Raw genomic sequence first — 20,517 nt, 5'->3', positions numbered from 1 at the left:
AATCGACCAGTCGACTAATATACGGTACCAGTCAAAAGTTTGGACACACCTACTCATTCAAGGGTTTTTCTTTATTTTACTATTTTCCACATTGTAGAATAATAGTGAAGATATCAAACTATGAAATAACACACATGGAATCATGTAGTAACCAAAAAGGTGTTAAACACCCCTTTATATTTTTTGAGTAAACAGAATGGCAACCATATGTTTTTCATGTTATGTTCCTCATTCTAATCGAGTGGCATCCTCTGACTTCCACTCTTCTTAAATATAGACTGAACATCGAAACCAGCGTTTCCTGTGGAAAGTTTATGATGCGACACATGCCCATACAAACCAAGCAAAACTGGTCAAGCCAACCAAAACCAAGCCAAATTGAGGAAGCAAAACTGGTGTTAGACTAGGCCCTGTTTACTTTGGGGAAGCCGAATCACTGATCTAATAGAATAGATTGCTGTAGGTTATGCGTTGGAACCCCTGATTTCTCCTAGAGTGGCCTGGGAAAGTGGAGGGTGGTAGCTGGATTGAGCATGCGTCTTTGGAATGGGGCTGTGGCTATGTACACTTCTTTCCCGTGCGAAACATGGAGGGAGCTGAGGGTGAGGTCTTGATAAAGACTGGGAGCTAAGCTGGACCTAAACGGACTGACTGACTATCTCTGTGTTCTCATAGTCATCCAGTACATAGGGCTGTGGCTATGTACACGTCTTTCCCGTGCCAAACATGGAGGGAGCTGAGGGTGAGGTCTTGATAAAGACTGGGAGCTAAGCTGGACCTAAACGGACTGACTGACTATCTCTGTGTTCTCATAGTCATCCAGTACATAGGGCTGTGGCTATGTACACATCTTTCCTGTGCGAAACATGGAGGGAGCTGAGGGTGAGGTCTTGATAAAGACAGGGAGCTAAGCTGGACCTAAACGGACTGACTGACTATCTCTGTGTTCTCATAGTCATCCAATACACAATGACAGATCTCTTTAATGGTGAACTAATGCCCATTGCTCCTGACTATTTTAGGTGGTCTCTGTTTTTCTGAAAACTCGTCAAATAACTTAGAAACAAAGTCGTTTTGAATAATTCTGTGCTGGTTTGAGCAAGATCATGCTGACCAATTTCCTGTCCACAGATCTACTGCCAAAATCTATACAACCAATCCATGGTGAAAAGTTACACATTCCTGTAACATTACCTGTGCTTTAGTCAGTGTGTAGGTATTTTCATCCCTTGTTGTTTTTGTCTGAGCCAGTGCTTGCATTTACAAAATGACATTTTTTGGTAGCCTACTTAGAGACTGAACCCCATGCACTCAGATTCTGGCCTGGAGCATGACTTACATTTCAGCACAGCCCAGTAGCTGCTATCTATGCCACTGTGTTAGAGCATTGGTGCTGGCACTCCCAGGATATGTCACAAAAGACACCCTATTCCCTATATAGTGCACTACTTTTGACCAGTGCCCATAAGGCTCTGGTCTAAAGTAGTGCACTACATAGGAGAAACAGCCATTTCCTCACAGCAAAGCAGAGCGAGGCCTGAATCCAGATACACTATATATCCAGAAGTATATGGACACACCTTCAAATTAGAGGATTTGGCCATTTCTGCCACACCCGTTGCTGACAGTTGTCTAAAATCGAGCACACAGCTATGCAATTTCATGGACAAAGATTGGCAGTAGAATGGCCTTGCTGAGGAGCTCAGTGCCTTTCAACATTGCACTGTCATAGGATGCCACCTTTTCATCAAATCAAATTGTATTTGTCACATGCGCCAAATACAACAGGTGTAGTAGACCTTACCGTGAAATGCTTACTTACAAGCCCCTAACCAACAATGCAGTTCAAGAAATAGAGTTAAGAAAATATTTACTAAATAAACTAAAGTAAAAAATATCATAAAAAGTTACATGACAATATTGAGGCTATATGTCACGTTCGTTGTATGGATGAGACCAAGGTGATGTGAATACATCTTCTATTTTAATGAAACGAAGAACACGTCAACAAATTTACAAAACAACAAAACAAATGTGACAGCTATATAGAATAAGTGCAGACACAGGCAACTAATACATAGACAATCATCCACAAATTACCCAAGGAATATGGCTGCCTAAATATGGTTCCCAATCAGAGACAACGATAAACAGCTGCCTCTAATTGAGAACCAATCCAGGCAACCATAGACATACAAAACACCTAGACTAGTAAACAACCCCATTGTAATGCTCCGGGTGTCTTGGGTGTGGAGTCAAAAGCAGGAGACAGAGAGTTCAATGCTGTGCGTCTTTAATAGCACCAACGCACCACAGGGTGCTCACAATAGGTACGTTCCCAAACACAGGGAATCAAAATGTACAACGAAAAATACACGACCAAGTACTAACACGTACCTCTACAACAGAGCCGAAGGTTACATTGAAATAATCCCGCACAACAACCAGGCTGGCCGGCTGTCTAATAAAGACAAACTAATTAAACATAAACAGGTGCTACCACCAAACATACAAGGAGGGGGAGGAAAGACAATCAGTGGCAGCTAATAGGCCGGTGACGACGACCGCCGAGCGCCACCCGCCCGGGAAAGGGAACCACCCTCGGTCGGACTCGTGACACCCATAAACATACAAAAACCCTAGACAGGACAAAAACACAACAAACCACCCCATGTCACACCCTGACCTAACCAAAATAATAAAGAAAACAAAGATAACTAAGGTCAGGGTGTGACACTATATTCAGGGGGGTGCCGGTACCGAGTCAATGTGCAGGCGTACAGGTTAGTCGAGGTAATTTGTAGATGTAGGTAGGGGTAACGTGACTATGCATAGATAATAAACAGCGAGTGGCAGCAGTGTAAAAACAAAGGTGGGGGGTGTTTAATGTTAACAGTCCGGGTGGCCATTTGATTAATTGTTCAGCAGTCTTATAGTTTGGTGGTAGAAGCTGTTAAAGAGCCTTTTGGATCTAGACTTGGCGCTCCAGTACCGCTTGCTGTGCGGTAGCAGACTGTTCTCTTTATGACTTGTGTGACTGGAGTCTTTTACAATTTTTTTGGGGCCTTCCTCTGACACCGCCTAGTATATAGGTCCTGGATGGCAGGAACCTTGGCCCCAGTGATGTATTGGGCCGTACGCACTACCTTCTGCAGCACATTACGGTCGGATGCCGAGCAGTTGCCATACCAGGCGGTGATGCAATGGTGCAGGATCTGGGGATCTGGGGATCCATGCCAAATCTTTTCAGTCTCCTTTGGGGGCAAAGGTGTTATCGTGCCCTCTTCACAACTGTCTTGGTGTGTTTGGACTAGAGGTCGACCGATTATGATTTTTCAACGACAATACCGATACCGATTATTGGAGGACCAAAAAAAGCCGATATCGATTAATCGGACGATTTTCTAAATGTTTTATTTATTTGTAATAATGACAATTACAACAACATTGAATGAACACTTATTTTAACTTAATATATTAATATAATACATCAATAAAATCAATTTAGCCTCAAATAAATAATGCAAAAACAAAGTGTTGGAGAAGAAAGTAAAAGTACAATATGTGCCATGTAAGAAAGTCCCTTGCTCAGAACATGGTTCCTTTCAACATGAGTCTTCAATATTCCCAGGTAAGAAGTTTAGGTTGTAGTTATTATAGGAATTATAGGACTATTTCTCTCTATACCATTTGTATTTCATATACCTTTTGACTATTGGATGTTCTTATAGGCACTTTAGTACTTTAGCCAGTGTAACAGTATAGCTTCCATCCCTCTCCCTGCCCCTACCTGGGCTCGAACTAGGAACACATCGACAACAGCCACACTCGAAACATCGTTACCCATGCAGAGCAAGGGGAATAACTACTCCAAGTCTCAGAGCGAGTGATGTTTGAAACGCTACTAGCACGCACCCTGCTAACTAGCTAGCCATTTCACATCGGTTACACCAGCCTAATCTCGGGAGTTGATAGGCTAAGAAAGTTATAACCAGCGCAATGCTTGAAGCACAACGAAGAGCTGCTGGCAAAACGCACAAAAGTGCTGTTTTAATGAATGCTCACGAGCCTGCTGGTGCCTACCTTCGCTCAGTCAGACTGCTCTATCAAATCATAGACTTAATTATCATATAGTAACACACAAAAATGCGAGCCTTAGGTCATTAATATGGTCGAATACGGAAAATATCATTTTGAAAACAAGACGTTTATTCTTTAAGTGAAATACGGAACCGTTCCGTATTTTATCTAATGGGTGGCATCCATAAGTCTAAATATTCCTGTTGCATTGCACAACCTTCAATGTTATGTCATAATTACGTAAAATTGTGGCTCTGACTCTGCATGCAATGAACGCAAGAGAAGTGACAATTTCACCTGGTTAAAATTGCCTGCTAAACTGGATTTCTTTTAGCTAAATATGCAGGTTTAAAAATATATAATTCTGTGTAATGATTTCAAGAAAGGCATTGATGTTTATGGTTAGATACACATTGGAGCAAGGACAGTCCTTTTTCGCGAATATGCACCGCACCGATAATATGCAACGCAGTACACGCTAGATAAACTAGTAATATCATCAACCATGTGTAGTTAACTAGTGATTATGATTGATTGATTGATTGATTGTTTTTTATAAGATAAGTTTAATGCTAGCTAGCAACTTATCTTGGCTTACTGCATTCGCGTAACAGGCAGGCTCCTCGTGGAGTGCCATGAGAGGCAGGTGGTTAATCGGTTAAACGATTAATCGGTCGACCTCTAGTTTGGACCATGATGGTGATGTGGACACCAAGGAATATGAAACTCTCGACCCATTCCACTACAGCTTCATCAATGTTAATGGGGGCCTGTTCGGCCATCCTTTTCCTGTAGTCCACGATCAATTCCTTTGTCTTGCTCACATTGAGGGAGAGGTAGTTTACCTGGCACCACACTGCCAGGTCTCTGACCTCCTCCCTATAGGCTGTCTCGTCGTTGTCGGTGATCAGACCTACCACTGTTGTATCGTCAACAGACCTAATGATGGTGTTGGAGTCGTGCTTGGCCACGCAGTTGTGGGTGAACAGCGAGTACAGGAGGGGACTAAGCCCGCACTCCTGAGGGGCCCCATTGTTGAGGATCAGCGTGTCAGATGTGTTGTTGCCAACCCTTACCACCTGGGGGTGACCCGTAAGGAAGTCCAAGATCCAGCTGCAGAGGGAGGTGTTTAGTCCCAGGGTCCTTAGCTTAGTGATGAGCTTTGTGGGAACTATGGTGTTGAATGCTGAGCTGTAGTCAGTGAACAGCATTCTCACAAAGGTGTTCCTTTTATCCAGGTGGGAAAGGGCAGTGTGGAGTGCAATTGAGATTGCATCATCTGTGGATCTGTTGAGGTATACGAATTGGAGTGGGTCTAGAGTTTCCGGCATGATGGTGTTGATGTGAGCCATGGCCATCCTGTCAAAGCACTTCATGGTTACCAACGTGAGTGCTACTGGGCGGTAGTCATTTAGGCAGATTACCTTCAAATTCTTGGGCACAGGGACTATGGTGGTCTGCTTGAAACGTGGGTATTACAGACTTTGTCAGGGTGATGTTGAAAATGTCAGAGAAGACAGTTGCCAGTTGGTCCGCACATGCTCTGAGTACACGCCCTGGTAATTTGGCTGGCCCCGCGGCCTTGTGAATGTTGGCCTCTTTAAAGGTCTTGCTCACATCGGCTACGGAGAACGTGATCACACAGTCGTCCCGAACAGCTGGTGCTCTCATGCATACTTCAATGTTGCTTGCCTCGAAGCAGGCATAGAAGGAATTTAGCTCGTCTTGTGGCTCGTGTCACTAGGAAGCTTGCGGCTGGGTTTCCCTTTGTAGTCTGTAATAGTTTTCAAGCCCTGCCGCATCCAAAGAGCATCAGAGCCGGTGTAGTAGGATTCAATCTTAGTCCTGTATTGACGCTTTGCCTGTTTTTATGGTTTGTTTGAGGGCATAGCAGGATTTCTTATGAGCGTCCAGATTAGTGTCCCGCTCCTTGAAAACGGCAGCTCTAGCCTTTAGCGCGGTGCAGATGTTGCTTGTAATCCATGGCTTCTGGTTGGGATATGTCACTGTGGGGACAATGCACGTGTTGATGAAGCCGTTGACTGAGGTGGTATACTCCTCAATGCCATTGGATGAATCACGGAACATATTCCTGTAGGTGCTAGCAAATCAGTCCTGTAGCGTAGCATCCGCATCAAGTTACCACTTCCGTATTGAGCGAGTCGATGGTGCTTGCTGATTTAGTTTTTGCATGTAAGCAGGAATCAAGAGGATAGAATTATAGTCAGATTTGCCAAATGGAGGGCGAGGGAGAGCTTTGTATGTGTGGATTAAAGGTGGTCTAGGTTTTTATTTCTCCTCTGGTTGCACATGTGACATGCTGATGGAAAAAATTATTTTTTAAGTTTACCTGCATTAAACTCTCTGGATACTACTAGGAGCGCCGCTTCTGGATGGGCATTTTCTTGATTGCTTATGACTTTATAGATTGTTGTATGCGGTCTTAGTGCCAGCATCGGTTTGTGGTGGTAAATAGACAGCAACGAATAATATAGTTATAGAACTCTCTTGGTAAATAGTGTGGTATACAGCTTATCATGATGTACACTACCTCAGGCGAGCAATACCTCGAGACCTCCTTAATATTAGACATCACACACCAGCTGTTTGACAAATAGACAAGACAGCAGCTCCCCTCATCTTACCAGACATAGCTGTTCTGTCCTGCCAGTTCACAGAAAACCCAGCCAACTGTATATTATCCGTGTCGTCGTTCAGCCACGACTTAGGATAGTCTCGACCATAGATCATCGAGTTTGTTTTCCAGTGATTGCACTTTGGCCAATAGAACCCATAGTAAAGGCAATTTACTTACTCGCTTACGAATCCTAACAAGGCACCCCAACCTACTCCTTTGGTATCTCTACCTTTTCTTCACGGTAATGACAGGGAGTGGGCCTGTTCTCCGGAAAGCAGTACATCCTTCGTGTCGGACTCGTTAAAGTAAACATTTTGTTCAGTTCAAGGTGAGTAATCGCTGTTATGATGTCCAGAAGCTCTTTTCGGTCATAAGAGCCAGTAGCAGCAACTTTATGTATAAAATAAAAAGTTACAAAAATGTTTTTAAAAAACTAAGAAAATAGCACAGTAGGCATCCCCTCCTGCCCCATTATTATTAACAAGTCACTTCATCAAATTTCTGCCCTGCTAGAGCTGCACAGATCAACTGTAAGTGCTGTTATTGTGAAGTGGAAATGTCTAGGAGCAACAACGGCTCAGCCGCAAATTGGAATGCCACACAAGCTCACAGAACGGGACCGCCGAGTGCTGAAGCGCGTAGCGCATAAAAATCATCTGTCCAAACTACCTCAGGAAGCAACGTCAGCACAAGAACTGTTCGTCGGGAGCTTCATGGCCCGAGCAAGCCAAAGATCACCCTGCTCAATGCCAAGCGTCGGCTGGAGTGGTGTAAAGCTCGCCGCCATTTGACTCTGGAGTAGAGGTCGACTGATTAATTGGAATGGCCGATTAATTAGGGCTGATTTCAAGTTTTCATAGCAATCGGAAATCTGTATTTTTGGGCACCGATTTTGCCGATTTTTATTTTTTTCAATTATTATTCTTATTTTTTTTATACCTTTTATTTAACTAGGCAAGTCAGTTAAGAACACATTCTTATTTTCAATGGCCTAGGAACGGTGGGTTAACTGCCTTGTTCATGGGCAGAACGACAGATCTTCACCTTGTCAGCTCGGGAGATTCAATCTTGCAACCTTACAGTTAACTAGTCCAACGCTCTAACCACCTGCTTCTCATTGCACTCCACGAGGAGCCTGCCTGTTACGCGAATGCAGTAGAAGCCAAGGTAAGTTGCTAATCTTATAAAAAACAATCAGTCAATCATAATCACTAGTTATAACTACACATGGTTGATGATATTACTAGTTTATCTAGCGTGTCCTGCGTTGCATATAATCGATGCAATGCTGGGGGATGATTTAACAAAAGCGCATTTGTGAAAAAAGCACAGTCGTTTGACGACTGTACCTAACCATAAACACCAATGCCTTTCTTAAAATCAATAGACAGAAGTGTATATTTTTAAATCTGCATATTTAGCTAAAAGAAATTCAGGTTAGCAGGCAATATTAACCAGGTGAAATTGTGTCACTTCTCTCGCGTCAGGGTATATGCAACAATTTGGGCAGCCTGGCTCGAATTTTACATAATTATGACATAACATAGAAGGTTGTGCAATGTAACAAGAATATTTAGACTTAGGGATGCCACCCCTTAGATAAAATACCGAACGGTTCCGTATTTCACTGAAATTATAAACGTTTTGTTTTCGAAATGAAAGTTTCCGGATTCGACCATATTAATGACCAAAGGCGCGTATTTCTGTGTGTTATGTTATAATTAAGTCTATGATTTGATAGAGCAGTCTGACTGAGCGATGGTAGGCAGCAGCAGGCTTGTAAGCATTCATTCAAACAGTAATTTTGTGCGTTTTGCAAGCAGCTCTTCGCAAGCACAGCGCTGTTTATGACTTCAAGCCTATCAGCCTAATGGCTGGTGTAACCGATGTGAAATGGCTAGCTAGTTAGCGGGGTGCGCGCTAATAGCGTTTCAAACGTCACTCGCTCTGAGACTTGAAGTAGTTATTCCCCTTGCTCTGCAAGGGCTGCGGCTTTTGTGGAGCGATGGGTAACGCTGTTTCGAGTGTGGCTGTTGTCGATGTGTTCCTGGTTCGAGCCCATGTAGGGGTCGAGGAGAGGGACGGAAGCTATACTGTTACACTGGCAATACTATAGTGCCTATAAGAACATCCAATAGTCAAAGGTATATGAAATACATGTGGTATAGCGAGAAATAGTCCTATAAATACTATGTTAACTACACCCTAAAACCTCTTACCTTGGAATATTGAAGTCTCACGTTAAAAAGAACCACCAACTTTCATATGTTCTCATGTTCTGAGCAAGGAACTCAAACATTAGCTTTTTTACATGGCACATATTGCACTTTTACTTCTCCAACACTTTGTTTTTGCATTATTTAAACCGAATTGAACATTTTTCATTATTTATTTGAGGCTAAATAGATTTTTATTGATGTATTATATTAAGTTAAAATAAGTGTTCATTCAGTATTGTTGTAATTGTCATTATTACAAATAAATAAATAAAAATTGGCATCGGCTTTTTTTGGTCCTCCAATAATCGGTTTTGGCGTTGAAAAATCATAATCGGTCGACCTCTACTCTGGAGCAGTGGAAACGCGTTCTCTGGAGTGATGAATCGCTCTTCCCCATCTGGCAGTCCGACGGACGAATCTGGGTTTGGTGGATAACAGGAGAACTATACCCCAATGCATAGTGCCAACTGTAAAGTTTGGTGGAGGAGGAATAATGGTCTGGGGCTGTTTTTCACATTTTGGGCTAGGCCCCTTAGTTCCGTTGAAGGGATATATTAATGGTACAACACAAGGTGAGGTCCATACAGAAATGGTTTGTTGAGATCGGTGTGGAAGAACTTGACTGGCCTACACAGAGCCCTGCCATCAACCCCATCGAACACCTTTGGGATGAATTGGAACGCCAACTGCGAGCCAGACTTAATCTCCCAACACCAGTGTCTGACCTCACTAATGCTCTTGTGGCTGAAAGGAAGCAATGTTTAAACATTTAGTGAAAAGCCTACCCAGAAGAGAAGAGGCTGTTATAGCAGCAAAGGGGGCACAAACTCCAAATGAATGCCTATGATTTTGGAATGAGATGTTCAACGAGCCATTGTCCACATACTTTTGGTAATGTAGTGTACATCAGAAGTCACATGAGCTGTTTTTTTCCAGCTTTCTCCCTTCTGCAGGGAGGGAGAGAGCAAACTCCACTGAACTAGTTTCAATGTATGCAATCTGATTTGGTTCTGGGTGCCAAGACTACTTGATTTCCTAGATGTTTGGCTCAACTAGCCTAGATACCATTTTTTTGTGCTGTCTAAAATGAACCTTGTGAGGTTATTGTTGCGTGTCATGCTTGGTTGTTATGTTCTTGATAGTTTCATTGTAACATATGACATCATGGGATTGAAGGGGCCTAGACATTGTTGAAACAGTGTAGCTGCTATGAGACCTACTCTATTACTCTGACTCTCGATTCATTTGTTTTAATCTTAACACAGCACAAGCTGGAGGCAAATGAATTATTCCTGTGTTTTCTTCTGTCGATACCTCTGCATTTGTGACATTTCCCACTTTGATTAGGTAGAGATGTGTGAAGAAAGAAGGATATTTGAAATAATTTGAAATCTTAATCTGTGCTCGATTAAACTTTTTTTGTTTGTTGAATTTTTACCCCTTTTTCTCCCCAATTTCGTGGTGTCCAATTGTTGTAGTAGCTACTATCTTGTCTCATCGCTACAACTCCCATGCGGGCTCGGGAGAGACGAAGGTTGAAAGTCATGCGTCCTCCGATACACAACCCAACCTAGCCGCACTGATTCTTAACACAGCGCGCATCCAACCCGGAAGCCAGCCGCACCAATGAGGAAACACCGTGCACCTGGCAACCTTGGTTAGTGCGCACTGCGCCCGGCCCGCCACAGGAGTCGCTGGTGCGCAATGAGACAAGGACATCCCTACCGACCAAGCCCTCCCTAACCCGGACGACGCTAGGCCAATTGTGCGTCGTCCCATGGCCCTCCCGGTCGCGGCCGGTTACGACAGAGCCTGGGAGCGAACCCAGAGTCTCTGATGGCACAGCTGTCGCTGCAGTACAGCACCCTTAACCACTGCGCCACCTGGGAGGCCCTGTGCTCAATTAAACTAGCATGGTTTAATAGAACAATAGAATAGTCCCAATCTTGCATTCCAGGTAGGACCAAAGAACCGAAGTCTGATTAGGTATCACGACCACCGTGCAATGCCGCAGTGCAGGAGGAAGATTACTTTATTGTCCAATGTTCATGAATGGCCAAGAGATATTAGTATTTTGCTGTATCCCAAACCCTTCGAAAGACACACAGTTTGGTGAGGGTGTACAGTAGCAGAGGGCAGCCATACTACAGCACCCCTGGAGGAGGAGCAGGAGGAGGTGTTGGTGGTGGTTTAGGAGAGGGTTAAAGGCTTAATCGGTGGCATGATCTAGTCATGCTCTCTAGAGTGGAAAGTCACTGAACACTGAATCACTATGCTAAAGCAAAAACCCACCTCCGGAATTGAAATGGTTCCTCTTCTAGGTCAATATGTTTAGGGAATGATTCACCAACATTGGCCCCGGATTCAAAATCTGGAACTAACAGTTGGTTGTTGAACTTGAAGGTGTTTTATTGAATTCCTCCTCAATTATACAATGCTCTGTACGGTTGTGGTTAGGGATTTCCCTCTGGGTTTCTTTGTGGGTCCATTGCCAACAGGGGGAGCTATTGTAGCTTGTTTTGAACCATGTGAAAATGTGAGACAGTGGCATTGTCATTGCAGGCTTTGCGGAAGGTATCCAGGGAGATTTCTTGCCTGTTTTCCTTTTGAAAACAGGAGTCCAGATAAAGTCGATAACAGCTTCCAGTGCCAGTTCTTCACCATCTCTTTGTATGAAATCAAGAATGTAACAACAAAAGCTTTTGGAGTTTCTATCCATCCTATTGATAAGTGATGGTATGTTTTATACATTTTACTGTTTCATTTTCCATTCCTGTCATTTGGAGAGAATGGCAGCTTGCAATAGGTGTGTAGGTAGCCTTTAGACGTACACACACACACACACAGGTCTTTCTAATGTTCCTCCTCTTGAGGGACACCTACCAGTCTCAGCATTGTGTGCGTGTCAACGTGCACTGTGTTCACACAAAAACGAAAAGGGCTGACGATCCAGAAAGGCTGGGTCCTTTTTGAAGCGCTCTGTACTGGCACTGCTCCAGAGAGCGAACTCTAACTCCTCCACTAAAATGAACTCATCACTTTCACAGCTGACTGTAGCTGCCGAGTCATGGGCCCACCCCCACCAAATCCCGCAGCAATTTACACCTTGTTTGTGTCCTGAATGGCACCCAATTGCCTACATAGTGCACTACTTTTGACCAGGCCCCATAGGGCTAAAAAAAATAGTTGTGAACTATAAAGGGAATATGGTGCCATTTGGGACATAGGCTAGTCAGAGATAAAGATGAGGCCTACCACCCCTGACTACAATCTGACTACCATCTGCACCTGATAGGATATGAAGACGCATTACACTGGATTTAATAGTTGCAAGGAAATGGGACAAATATGATAAAATCAACATATCCCCACATAACACGGTTATCGTTTAATCTGGAGCTAATGAATTATATCAGCTCTATTCATTACATTTCTGCCTGCAATGTTATGAACGTTTCACTCACTCGGGACACCTCTCCCTACATGGAAACACTTGAACAGAACCTCAGTCATTGGGACAGCAGCAGGCCCTCAAATTCAGGAAGTATGCTTGTGATTGGACAGTATCTCTGTCATTCTCAGCTGGCCTGCGGGTGATTGGCTTCGGTCTTGGGCCTGCCCCTTTGGCTGTGTTCTGACAGGCCGAGGCGGGTCCCAGACTCCCAGAGCTGTAGGACCTGCTAGGTTTCATTGATGCATTGCTTTGTGTGGACTCCACAGTCCATGTTGGCACCGTTATTCTGTTGAAAATAGCATTCTGACACAAGTACTTTAGGTGCCAATATGGTTAGCTATCTAAAACAGTACCAGCCAAACTCTGAGCGGTCTCTGGCTTTTGGGCTGATCCCACACTCTCTGTCTTTCCCTTTTGCTCTCTCTCGCTCTCTCTCCTCTCTGTCTCTCCCGTCCTGCAGCACAGGACATCTTAGGAATTCAATGCCAAGATATGATCTCTTGTTTGGGCTTGTTTCATCTGTGGATTTTACTGTGTATTTGATCAGTCTTAGGGAACCATTTGGGACTTAGATAACTCGTGCATTACTTTTGAACCTGTGGGCCCTGGTCAAAAGTAATGCACTAAATAAGGAATTGGGTGCCATTTGGAACATTACCTTACTACTCTCGTGGCAAGGGAGGGTTTGAATAAATCATTATGTTTCTTAACTTAAACATAATTCTGGCTCCGTGCTGTTATTGCTGTAGTTGTAGCCATTTTAAATTGTTTAGCCTATTTCTAAATTCTTATTTCTGTGCTCTTTGTTCAGTGTCTCACTAGCCTGCAGATTTACCATTTCTCTCTAGATTCCAATGGATTTAATTTTTAGATGTTTGACCTTCCAGTGGATTTTTATTTAGGTTCCAGTTTCTGCTGAGGAGAGCCAACTATGAACATGCACACCACCACATTTCCTCTGTTTGTGGTGATGATTCTAAACTTGACCTGTTTTGTGGGTGTTGTTCAATTGAGTGATAGTCACATAACTGATGCTCTAACTGTGCTGTGATGTCACACCCACAGGGCTTTCTAATTGGTGCACGGCCCCAAAATGCCTGCGAACCCATTGACCCGCCCCCTATTCGGGACAACCTCACTGGTGCCTTCATCGTGCTCATCAAGCGCTTCGACTGCAACTTTGACATCAAGGTAGGGTGCATCGCAATCACACAAACCTCCCCATGTGGTATATCATTTGTTGCCGCGAAGTTGCTAACTACGTACACAAGATTAGACATTTTGGCATCCGTCTAATGGTTAGTGTAATCTGATCCTAGATCTGTGGTTAAAGGTAGTTCCTACCGAAAGGTTCCCTTATGGTCTATAATGAAGTTGCCTGTAATTAAAAAATATATATATATTTTATTGAACCTTTATTTAACTAAGAAAGTAAGTTAAGGACAAATTCTTATTTACAATGACGGCCTACCCCGGCCAAACCAGGACGACGCTGGGCCAATTGTGCTCTGCCCTATGGGACTCCCTATCACAGCCGGATGTGATGCATCCTGGAATCGAACCAGGGACTCTCTTGCACTGAGATGCAGTGCTTTAGACCGCTGCGCCACTCAGGAGTACTGATCCAAAGTCAGTTTCCTTTTTTACCTCCTGATGGAAATGGTTAGAGATGGGATTGGGAAAGCTGATCCTAGATCTATACTTAGGGACAACTTCTACCTCGAGCCCTTCTTACATGCAGCACCAGTACACAGGAAATAGCTGTTGCCCAGTCAGGACTTCCTGTGCTGGCACTGAACCATATCTCACTCTTTCCAATCCCCCCTTCCCTCCCTCCGCTCATCCCCGGCTTCTCTGGTTCGTCTACTGATGTGGTGCATTAACTGGGTGCCCTCAGCAGCTCGCTGCAGAAATGCAAAAGCATTGTTGTCGTTTTAACATGGTATGGAAAAGACACCTTTACCTTGCGCCAACATCACAACCAAAGAGAGAGGAGGGCATGGTTCTTTCCCTTTATTATAAGAAGGGGGAAAGCATAATTTGTTATTACCAAGTTACAACATTTTATGCATGGCAAATCCACGAAGACTTGAGTGTAGCGGGATATTAGGCCTATTTTCTTCTTCTCAGCAACAAAGGAGCCATTTCGTTTTTACGGTGTGGCGTGCTCAAAGTCGAGAGGAGGAGCTGTTTTCCTAATAAATCCCAGGAGCTGTGGAGAGCACCACTCGATCCATCCAACCTTGAAGTGAGGCCGTGTGCAGCGAATAGGAGTAGAGCGAGGCGTAGAGAGCGAGGAAGTTAGGAATGGAGCAAGAGGGGGAAGTGGAAGGACACAAGGAGAGGGACAGTGCATTCGGAAAGTATTCAGACCCCTGGACTTTTCCACATTTTGTTACGTTACAGCCTTTTTCTAAAATTGATTAAATTGTTTTTTTCCCCTCATCAATCTACACACAATACCCCATAATCAGAGTTGGGGAGTAACGGATTACAAAAAAACGGTAACTGTAATCCGTTACCTTACCAGTAAAAATATTGTAAACAGATTACAGATACTTTTGAAAAACTAGATGATTACTTCGAGGATTACTTTTAATGCAAGCCTATGGAATTAAAGGGGGGCTTTTATTGCTCAATCTAATTCATTCTGATAAAAATAAATAAATCCATAGGTTTAATGGACACATGCTTAAACTTGTATACTTTTGATAGACATGAAGGGGCAATCTGTAGTTGCTACATCAATTTTGGGATTTATACACTTTATTTATATATACATATCTCCCATTGATTCTTGAAGAATATAACTTATAAATCCCACATGAGCTTAGTTTAACTGTCACACTCCATAAGTTCTTATGTTCAAAATATAAGCTTGTTTTACAGTAATAACAAACAACTATTTTTATATAATGGATGGTCTGTCCTTGCATCCATAGCTCTGTCTATTTATTTGAGAGTGGTTACATTTCTCCAGGCCTATCCCTCAGCTTTTTACCAAAACAGAGGCAGGGCGACCATTTTGTTATTGTTTCATCTGTGGATTTACCCTTTAAACAGCTGCATATTATCAAGACATCAAAGTGTCACCAACAAAAAGGTCAACAATAGGCCTTGAGCAAATGCAGCATATCGCATTCATTTTTTACACGTAAATCACACTTTTCAGTAGTGCTCAAAGAATGCCATTCCTTGAGCTCATAATTTATTTTTCAACTCCAATCAATGAGTCCAATCAGTCCTCCATGACAACAAAATTATAAACAAAATCATAAACAACAGAGTAGGGCTGGATAATAAAGTCCTTAGCTTTGGGGTCATGCTCGGGTAAAACAATTTGGCTAATCTATACTTCCATATTTCCAAGTCGGGTATAACCTTTATTGGAATGACTGGAATTCTGATTAGGCTTTATCGTATTATTATATGTAGCAGAAAGCGATGGGTTAGAAGAAGCCTACATATCTAACCTATAAAGTAAAATTTAACATCCATATATGGCCAGCTATGTAAACTTTAACATTGATTTATCCTGCAATAGATGTTGTTCAGTTGGTAACATACATTTGTGTCTTCTACTAATGCCTCTTAAGGGGAGAGTAATCTAAAAGTAACAGAATGTAATTAGATTACGTTACTAAATTTGGGTAATCCCAAAGTTACATGGCCGATTACAATTTTGGACATGTAACTGTTACAGATTACATTTAGAAAGTAACTGACCCAAACCTGCCCATAATGACAAAGCAAAAACAGTTTTTTAGATTTTTTTCAAATGTAGTATTTTAAGTATTCAGACCCTTTACTCAGTACTTTGTTGAAGCACCTTTGCAGCGATTACAGACTCAAGTCTTCTTAGGTAGGACGCTACAAGCTTGGCACACCTGTATTTGAGGAGTTTCTCCTATTTTTCACTGGAGATCCTCTCAAGCTCTGTCAGGTTGAATGAGGAGCGTCACTTCACAGCTATTTTCAGGTCTCTCCAGAGATGTTAGATCAGGTTCAAGTCTGGGCTCTGGTTGGGCCACTGAAGGACATTGAGACTTGCCCCGAAATCAATCCTGCCTTGTCTTGAATGTGTGCTTAAGGTCGTTGTCCTGTTGGAAGCTGAACCTTTGCCCTAGTCTGAGGTCCTTAGCACTCAGTCTCCCATCCCCATAGCATGATGCTGACACCACCGTGCTTCACCATAGGGATGGTGCCAGGTTTCCTCCAGACATGATGCTTGGCATTCAAGCCAAAGAGTTAAGTCTTGGTTTCATCAGACCAGAGAATCTTGTTTCTCATGGTCTGGGAGTCCTTTAGATTGCCTTTTGGCAAACTCCAAGGAGGCTGTGGTGCCTTTTTACTGAGGAGTGTCTTCTGTCTGGTCCACTATAAAGGCCTGATTGGTGGAGTGCTGCAGAGATAGTTGTCCTTCTGGAAGGTTCTCCCATCTTCACAGAGGAACTCTGGAGCTCTGTCAGAGTGACCATCGAGTTCTTGGTCACCTCCCTGACCAAGGCCCTTCTCCCCCGATTGCTCAGGAAGAGTTTTGGTGGTTCTAAACTTCTTCAATTTAAGAATGATGGAGGCCACTGTGTTTTGGGGGACCTTCAATGCTGCAGACATTTTTTGGTACCCTTCCCCAGATCTGTGCCTCGACACAATCCTTTCTCGGAGCTCTACGGACAATTCCTTTGACCTCATGGCTTGGTTTTTGCTCGGACATGCACTGTCAACTGTGGGAACTTTATATAGACAGATGTGTGCCTTGTGGAATAGATGTGTGGAAAAAGTCAAGGGGTATGAATACTTTCCGAATGCACTGTAAATGAGTGAAGCGTCTAGGCTAATGATAGAAGTATATATGGATTGATGGAGGGAAGAGGTGGAAGTGGGGGAGGGGGTATGAGATGTAAGGAGTAATGGATTCTATGATAGATGTCAAGAGAGATGGAAGAGAGTGAGTGGGAGAGAATGAAAGCTAGAGGGAGATTAATTGATTTGATCTCTAGAACAGGTAGTATGGCTGGAGTGTGTGGGGCTTTCTCTCCCTTGTCCCTCTCCCGCTCCATGCCTTATAAGGCCTTTCGGCATCACACACACACCACACAGCGAGGTGTTCCCAAGGCAGGACTGAAACCGGATGCCCTCCTGCCCTCTCCAGCTCGCCGTGCGTCAGCCAGAGACAAACACGCTAGCACACACACGAGGCCTGACCTCAGATCAGCCTGTTCCATGATACAAACTGAACCCCTTATCAGTCAGCAATTCAGACAAACTGATCTAAGAACAGCCGATACCACACTCGGCCAGACATTGCATCACTTAAAGGGACAGTTCAGTCCCAAATCAAAGTGAGTTACTATCCCACTCTTCCCCTGGACCACAGAACAGCAGATGTCAAAGGTTTACAAAGCATTAGCAGAGAGTCTGGCTCTAAGATCTGATGTAGAATCAGTCCTTGAATTTCAACTCCTACCTATAGTCAAACAGCACAGAGCCACCGATCCTGACTCAGGATCAGCCAGACAGATGTGTTCTCTACAGCAGTTGAGTTACCTAAGAGCTGGGGAGCATGCGCAAGAGACTGCGTTCAGGAAAGGGCAGGGATATAATGTAGGGGGACGGACCTTAGGTTTGAGGAGGGGTGTGTGTGTGTGTGTGTGTGTGTGTGTGTGTGTGTGTGTGTGTGTGTGTGTGTGTGTGTGTGTGTGTGTGTGTGTGTGTGTGTGTGTGTGTGTGTGTGTGTGTGTGTGTGTGTGTGTGTGTGTGTGTGTGTGTGAGAGAGAGAGAGAGAGAGAGAGAGAGAGAGAGAGAGAGAGAGAGAGAGAGAGAATGGGTTAATGTCTTACGTTGGCCTCCAGGCTTTTGATTGACGATTAATAAATCTCCAATAAAGCAGGTGGGAGGGTACAGAAAAAGGAGATCCTTAAATACAACCCCCGTCCACCCCCAAAGCTGTACAGCTCCCAGACTTTTAACAGAAGCTCAAATGTCAGAGAAACAAAGGAGGAATCCAGGAATCGATTTTGGCTCAAAATAGGGGAGCAGGGGGAGGTAAAAAAAATGGCTGGAAAATTTTCGCAGCATGTTTTTTTTTAGCATTGCGCTAAACAGTACTGTGTGATCAAGTGAATGAAAACGGATTGTTTCTGAGTACCATCAGACATAATGGGAGATACAGTAATGCACGCTCTGTTGAGTGTCCGGGGCAGTCGGAGAGCTTGTGAGTGTTGGGTTTGATGTGCCGGGGAAGACATGCCACTCTGTGGGAGTGTATGGTGGTGTGGGATAGGGAGCAAGAGAGCAGGTGATCAAGTGAGGGGACTTCTAGCGTTAATGGGTGAACTGGAGAGTGTACAGTGCATTTGGAAAGTATTCAGTCCCCATCCCTTTATCCAAATGCTGTTACCTTACAGCCTTATTCTAACTCATCAATCTACACACAATACCCCATAATGACTAAGCGAAAACAGGTTTTTAAAAATGGTAGCAAATGTATAACATTTTTTCAACACGTACCTTATTTACATACAGTGGGGCAAAAAAGTATTTAGTCAGCCACCAATTGTGCAAGTTCTCCCACTTAAAAATATGAGAGGTCTGTAATTTTAATCATAGGTACATGTCAACTATGACAGACAAAATGAGAAAAAAAAATCCAGAAAATAACATTGTAGGATTTTTAATGAATTTATTTGCAAGCCAGGACAAGTGGCTTTGGGACAAGTTTCTCAATGTCCTTGAGTGGCCCAGCCAGAGCCCGGACTTGAACCTGATCGACCATCTCTGGAGAGACCTGAAAATAGGTGTGCAGCGACGCTCCCAATCCAACCTGACAGAGCCTGAGAGGATCTCCTGAGAAGAATGGGAGAAACTTCCCAAATACAGGGTGCCAAGCTTGTAGCGTCGTACACAAGGAGACTCGAGGCTGTAGTCGCTGCCGAAGGTGCTTTAAGAAAGTATTGAGTAAAGGGTTTGAATACTTATGTAAATGTCATATTTCATTTTTTATACATTCGCAAACATTTCCAATAACCTGTTTTTGCTTTGTTATTATGGGGTATTGTGTGTAGATTGATGAGGGAAAAAATCTATGTAAATCAATTTTAGAATAAGGCTGTAACGTAACAAAGTGTGGAAAATGTCAAGGGGTCTGAATATTTGATGAATGCACTGTATGTGTGTGTGCGTGTGGGAGGCGAAAGGGATTCCAGCACTGCTGCTCTTTTTAGAACTCCAGCCTCCCGAGGGAGAGGGCTCGCAGCTAAAGGGGAAGTGGGGAAGAAGCGAAAGGAGGAGGAGGGGGTAAGGTTAACACTTCCTGCTTGCTGGGCCTCTGAAATAGGAGAGGGAGGGGGGGGGGGCTCGCTGGTGACCCATCTGACCCCAGCTGTGGGGGAAGGAGACTGGGAAGGAAACCTGACACTACACCCCCCCCCCCCCTTTCTCCGACCCCCCTCACCCCTGTCCGCCTGTGTCAAAAGAGTCCCTCCATCCTCCCTCCAGCCGGCGAACCAACCCTTTTCCTGCCACTCTCTTGACACACACAACACATTACACACTCATACACTCAATATACATTCACGCTGGCACACAATGGTTGTGTTATATAATTACGTGCTCTCGCACTCTCTCTCTGGTTACCGTGACGCACGCACGCACGCACACACACACACACACACACACACACACACACACACACACACACACACACACACACACACACACACACACACACACACACGTGTTTGCCTAATCCACAATGGCAGAGTAGCCATGTTGTCCCTTTGTCTCCCTCTCTCATTTCATTAAACCTATAGAGAGAATGACAACGGGATTCCCCTTTAGCCTACTCTACTAGCCTGACATCTATTGTGTTTTATGACAGTTTGGGACAGTTTCCCATTAACATATAAAAGTACACATAGCCTATGTGTGTGACTAGTCTGGATCAGGGGAGCGCGAGCCAGGATGTGGCTTATCTCCTGTTGTGTCCCTGTTGTTATGTATCCGTGCTGTTTGGTATCAACACAGTCTGTGCTGCTGCTCTGCTCCCCTGACCTTAATGACATGTGGCCTTGTGATGTCATCTCCACGGAGTGGCGGACACACACACACACACTTGCACGGTTGTT

General features: G+C 43.8%; 1 protein-coding gene across 1 annotated transcript in view; it reads left to right on the top strand.

The window, feature by feature from the left end:
• The window catches only part of LOC135512530 (E3 ubiquitin-protein ligase RNF13-like), a 100,493-nt gene that overhangs the window by 31,838 nt on the left and 48,138 nt on the right, over positions 1–20,517 (top strand). The window contains exon 4 of the mRNA XM_064934649.1: positions 13,457–13,582. Coding sequence (XP_064790721.1) covers positions 13,457–13,582 — 126 coding nt within the window. The remainder of the gene's footprint in view (positions 1–13,456; positions 13,583–20,517) is intronic.

This window comes from Oncorhynchus masou, chromosome 24, assembly GCF_036934945.1.
Source record: "Oncorhynchus masou masou isolate Uvic2021 chromosome 24, UVic_Omas_1.1, whole genome shotgun sequence".
Taxonomy (NCBI): domain Eukaryota; kingdom Metazoa; phylum Chordata; class Actinopteri; order Salmoniformes; family Salmonidae; genus Oncorhynchus; species Oncorhynchus masou.
Note: the sequence above shows the minus strand (reverse complement) of the source record. Positions and strands in the feature narration are given on the sequence as shown.